Raw genomic sequence first — 5,843 nt, 5'->3', positions numbered from 1 at the left:
GTGATGTCATCGTGTCCACTTCTGCGGTACAGTTTAGGAGAGGGTGACTTCACCCATGGGGTCGAGGTGGAGCCTGCTCCTGCCTCCCACCGCCGCCCCACTGGCAGGGAAGTGAACACTGTGTATTTCCACAGTTACGCTGTTGCTATTTCCGTGTGCGCGTCCCACGGGCGTCGTAATGAGCTTCGGTGGAGTTGTTTTATTGCAACTTACTGAAACGGATATAACAGTAAAGCAGGGGGGGTGAATACAGGATAGAATTGTGATTGGTCCGTGTTGGTTTATAAATCTCCCATCTGCAAAATCGGTTCACTTGTTTCAGCTAATTGGATTGATTCCTTTCAGGGACCAAAATGATGGTTCATTCTGAAATGTCATTAAAAAAAATAATAACCCTGCTGTGAAGGTTTTGACATTTAACAATAAGTATAACTTTATAAACTATTACCAGGCTTATGTTTATATTCACAATTTGGTGATTTTCCTTCTAAATCTGCGATATGATTCATGAAGACCTTATAGATGAAGTGACACTGCATTATTAAAAGTGACACGGTCCGAGGAAAAAAAAATGAAACCGCCTGGATTTCACCTTCACGCACTCTTCCGGCCGCGTCCTATTCACGCACTATTCTTAGACTTCACCACCGAGGCGCTAATACTCAGCTAGTGTGTTAACGTTCGGCCCTCTGACACTCTGTTCAGCGGGAGAGAGGGGAGGGAGAGGGGGAGGGAGAGAGAGAGAAAGAAAGTGAGAAGAGAGAGAAAGTGAGAGAGAGAAAGAAAGTGAGGGAGAGATTGGTGACAGAGAGATGGAAGAATCCGTTTCACCACTTCTCGAAAGTGGTCCAGTCTAACTCAATTGATTAAGCGTGACATCACCACTATAGGGTTATAAAGGGTTTGATGAAGACCTACAACCGGACCCCCCATGCTGAAACATGCATATACTCACAGGATTGTAAGAAAAAAACTCCATCAAGTACAATAAATATATTATCACATAAGAATATCAATGTCATCAATACACCCAACTTCCATCAGAGGTGAACGCGGAGGCCTCTGGCACGATAGGCTTCTCATTAATACTAGTTTATAAGCACACTGTAACGGGACACAGATAAGGAAGAAATGCAACTTTGTGATGTTTATATTGCGGGTCATTTGGCGAGGCGGGAGCTATATGCACACAGCCGGCAGGCCGGACTGTATGTGGCTTTTTAGTGGAGTTTGAGAAGGAAATGACGCTTCAAGTGTGATTGTGTCCGGGGCTTCAGTCACAGTGACCGCAGCAGGGAATAGCTTGGTTCTGTTCTTAGAGAGGACAAACAAATGTTTGGATCCCTGAGAGAGATGCAGAAATCGTTGGCAGAGAACAGTTGTATTTTCTCCTTTAGTTATTTTTTACTGCTCATTGCTATTACTTAACGTTATTTGAGTCACACTTTATCCAAAGGAAGGTACTCCAGGGTAAAAGTATAGGATGGGCTGCGTGAAATAGAAATGGGAGCTGGGACTGTTCTGCTGGGAATCGAACTACCTATAGACACAAATCAAACTAGACGTGCAGTCCCTTGTGTTTTGTCGTATTGCCTGTAGGATTATGAAGCAGCTTCGGGGGTCTTGGGGGAATTCACAAGTGGTACAGAGAACATCGTGTACAGCTGGATGGAAGGAGGTCATGAGGGCAGATAGAGCAACAGTCAGCAAGTTTGTCTGTGAGAGGAGCTATGACGCGGTCCCCTGCTTTGATGCTCTGACATGCTCTACATCATTAGAGTATTCTTATCTTTGGATAATGACAGACAGGGGGGGGATTCCCTGCAAAAAAGTGGTGTGTCTTACCCCCATGGCCTATTGGAGTTCAATGGGCCTTTCATGGATTATTGTGCACATTTCGAGAACACTTTGGGGCTTGTGTTGTCCACCTGCACATGGTATCCAATCAGTGTCATGGTACATGGACGTTATTGCATTGAGATGTTGTGAGTGTGCTTTTTGTTTGCTTGTGCGACCATGTGACATTTATGCTATCCATCATGCATCTGACCTCATTTCTGAGATTGCCGATAGGAACCTCGTTAGCATGCCTAGGTGGTAAATGGGCCTGCTTGTGTTCCCACGCAACTCTAGGCACGCACATAAAAACACAACAAAACACATCGTTATATTTCTCATTTCGTTTTTTATTTGTCATTTTGTGAGGTTGACACAAACCGTTTCTCTTCTTCAAAAAAATAACAAATATGTATATACTCATGAATCTGACTTTGTACATCTAAATACATTAGGTTGTTTTTCTTTTGCACAGCAAAGATATGACGTTCATGTTTATGACAACATTCCGCGAGGAGTTATTACAGGGCAAACACAGAGCCTAGTACTCGACTTAATTCCACAACAGTGCAAAAAAGAAAAGTTAACGTAAAAGCCCCTCGGCATGTCAATTAACAATGTCTTATAGGAAGAACTGAATCCGTTGGAGACCGTTCTTTAACAATCGAGTGTCTTGATTAAAGTTGAGGGTTTGAGTCTTTGAACACAATATCAACGTTGCTACCAGAGAGCCAGGTTGGGTAAACAAGTTTTAACCTAATACAAATCCTCTTAATTAAAAGAGGTGGAATTAGTGTAGAGCAGACGCACGCAACGGACGCGCCCATATATGGGTTTCATCCATAATCTCGCGAACAGACATGCACTGTGTTTAACTGCTGGTTATTGTCTCGGACCATTCAGGTTTTTGATCCTTTTCTTCAAGTTGTCGAGGCACAGAACATAGTGGGAAAGTAACAAACGAAAATGTCATCACGGGCTCAAATGTCTCCATAAACGTGTGGCCCAAGTCTCTTTTCACGCAATTTCGTGGACCTTTGACTCCTCGAATCCATGCGTGAAATGGTTCGTCTCCTGGTTGCTCTCTATCGACGACTCGCTGCCCGTGCTCTCCCCGGACAGCAGCCTGGTGACCCGCAGGTCAGCCTTCAGTGTTTGCACGTCGTTCCCTATGCACATCTCCCCCAGGTCGTTGATTATCTGCGACAACTCCTGTTTGCCATTGTCCACGCAATCATCGTCCGTGTCCAGAATGTCCTCGCACTCAAAATGCATCGCCTTCTCCTCCTCCTCTTCGCCCACCAAGTCCTCCGTGATGGAGCCCAGCTTTGGCGCGCTCCGACTGCGCTCCACCGGGGGTTTGTAATAACACTGTCCGTTCAGAAGCTTCCGCAGGGGCACCAGTGGGATGGTCTGCTCCCCGATCAGCTGCTGCTGCTGGTGCCTGGCGTCGTCCCGGCGCTTCAGTCTCTTGAACTCGGCCAGGGCCGTGGCCGAGGTCTGGTACAGGAGCAGCGCCATTGCCTTCGCCTTCTCCGGCTTGGACACCAGCACCGCGTGGCACCTCAGCATCACCGCCTTGTGCTTCATCTCGTGCCTGTACACCCACGCGAAGATCCTGGGTAGTCTCGGGTCGGCCACGCAATACGTTATCCGGTGAAGCAGATACAAATGTCCAGGTCTCCGTGCCTTGTCGTCCACGTGCACCATACGGATGCCCTGCGAGCTCACCGTCAGCTTCATCTTGGTGCCGTTCTTGCCCATCTCGCTCTTGCCCCAGATCTTGCTCACAGCCACGTCCGTGCAGCCCTCTCCCTTGGACTGGATGGTGGTCGCGTTGCCCAGGTACAGCACCGTGTAAGTGGGGTCCTCGCTGGTGATCTTCACCTTTTTCCTCTTGGACTTGAACATGCTGCCCACCCGGTTGAGAGCGCTCTCCGGGCACGACTTAGCGAAGGAGGTGAGCGCCGAGTAGTTGAGGCTCACGGCATAGCCCTTCTGCTGCTTGGACTGCTTGTCTTCCTCGATCAGGTCGAACTTATTTTTCTTCCAGGGCAGCATCATATGCTTGCTTCCAGTCAACATCAATAAAGCCTAGTTAACTTGCTGCTCAGTGCGTAATTATCCTTGTTAAATATCAGCCAATCCACCTGAACGAAGTTGGCGGGGTAACAACACTTTATTTATCCATCCTCCGTGTTGTTTCTTTCCATGGTAGTGTTTTCCGGAGTGAACATGTTCGACAGACAGCTTCTGTCTTCTGATGTCCTGCAGACTGTCCTCGACGTTTATATACGAGGGACGCACCACTCCGGTATCTGCGGGGGGAGATGAGGGAGAGAGGCGGGCGAAACCAAAAGTGGAGCTGATGCTTGATACGCAGTCGTTCTCACTGTGTTGCATGCGCGGAGGAGCGGTCGACGCCGATACTTCTTTACTAACCGGACCATGCTGAACAACTGGCTTACTTTGCACTATTAAATATCAAGGGGTTGGCAACAACAAACAGTACAGAAAAATAATAACATCAAAAGGAATGATTGTAAAATAAACATGTTCTTGGTACGTTTTCTGTGTTATCTTACAGTAGATCAAGTCATCAGGCATCGCAATTCCTCTAATATTGAAGGCCAGTGGTCTATTTATTAACACTACACGACACAAACAAGGTATATAGTATTGTTAGTTGGAGCATTTTTGTATTTTTCTTCATGCCATTTATGATTAAAATAGCTTATTATGCAGTAAACATTTTAGTTTTGGAAATGAAAGAGAAAATAGACAACGCTATAAACGGTCTGTGTCACCCTCTACCGGCTGTCTGCGTGCGTGATTTCTTGTATTTTTGTTTTTAATGGGGGGGGGGGGGGGGGTGTAGTTTCTATTGACCATCCGCCATCCCCCCCCCCCCCCTCCCCCCCCTCTCTCTCTCTCTCTCTCTCTCTCTCTCTCTCTTTTTCTCTTCTTTCAATTCGATTCGATTAATTTCGAAAAAGCGTTATTGGCATGATAAACAAACGTTAACATTGCCAAAAAAGGTGAACAATTATGAGTTCAAAGTATAAAAAAATATATATACATGTGGGATTTATACATATATATACATATATATATATGTGGGATATTATAAAAAGCCCAGTATCTCCTATAAACAGATACTTTAAAGATACAATGTAGATACACAGTATTTACAATGTGGAGGACGTATGCAATAGTGAAATCATTGTGAGCAGACGGAAAAATATGTTTTGTTTATTGTTTATTATTTACAAAGCTGGCTAGTTGCTAGTGGTTGGCAGGCGACACAAACGTTAACATTGCCAAAGCACGTGGAAAATAAGGAGGTCAAATATAAAACGTTAAATTCATTATCTATGTATATATACATATATTTTATTTCGTTAAATACTCTAAAGTCAAATTTGGCATACGATAAAAAGGCCAGTACCAACAGATAAAATAAAGTTTCATATAAACTTTATGTGCTAGTGGTTAAGGTCCAGTGGGATGAGTCTGTTTATGTGGAGTTTGGGGTCCTTGTCTGTCTGTCTGCCTGTCTGCCTGTCTGCCTGTCTGTCTGTCTGTCTGTCTGTCCGTCTGTCTCATTATGTTAAATTAGGTTTAAATTCTGCTTTCTATATGTATCCTTTAGGGGGTGTTGCCTCAATTATTCTGGTGATAGTGGTATTCGTAGTTGAGAATAAAATAAATTGAAGACGCGCTGTAAAGAGGAACTAATATTAAAACTAAACATGTTTTTCATGGCATGTTTAACAGCTGAACCGGCATTTGGACCGTACCATCCTTAATACGTTACTTTCTTTTACATTAGTGTGAGAAGCGCATTACAAGTTCATTTTATTATAAATAATTGTATACGCATAACGTGTTTATATTTATATTTGACCAAACTGGTCATCTTATATATGGCCAAGAAAAATTACATTTGTTCGATTAAAGACATGACCACATAGTCTGTTCCATTTCACTTCCGGTTCTTACGACAA

At 44.4% G+C, this 5,843-nt stretch overlaps 1 protein-coding gene across 1 annotated transcript; it reads right to left on the bottom strand.

Moving 5' to 3' along the window:
- Window positions 1-2,206: 2,206 nt before the first annotated feature.
- Window positions 2,207-4,081, bottom strand: fam43a (family with sequence similarity 43 member A). Its single transcript, XM_079739195.1, has one exon. The coding sequence runs from the start codon at window positions 3,919-3,921 to the stop codon at window positions 2,854-2,856; it is 1,068 nt and encodes a 355-aa protein (XP_079595321.1). The 5' UTR covers window positions 3,922-4,081; the 3' UTR covers window positions 2,207-2,853.
- Window positions 4,082-5,843: the final 1,762 nt, after the last annotated feature.

The sequence above is a fragment of the Pollachius pollachius genome (assembly GCF_949987615.1).
Source record: "Pollachius pollachius genome assembly, chromosome: 7".
NCBI classification, from domain to species: Eukaryota; Metazoa; Chordata; class Actinopteri; order Gadiformes; family Gadidae; genus Pollachius; species Pollachius pollachius.
Note: the sequence above shows the minus strand (reverse complement) of the source record. Positions and strands in the feature narration are given on the sequence as shown.

Excerpts from the sequence above, each read along its gene's own strand:
- fam43a (XM_079739195.1), bottom strand. The coding sequence starts at position 3,921 with ATGTTGACTGGAAGCAAGCATATGATGCTGCCCTGGAAGAAAAATAAG.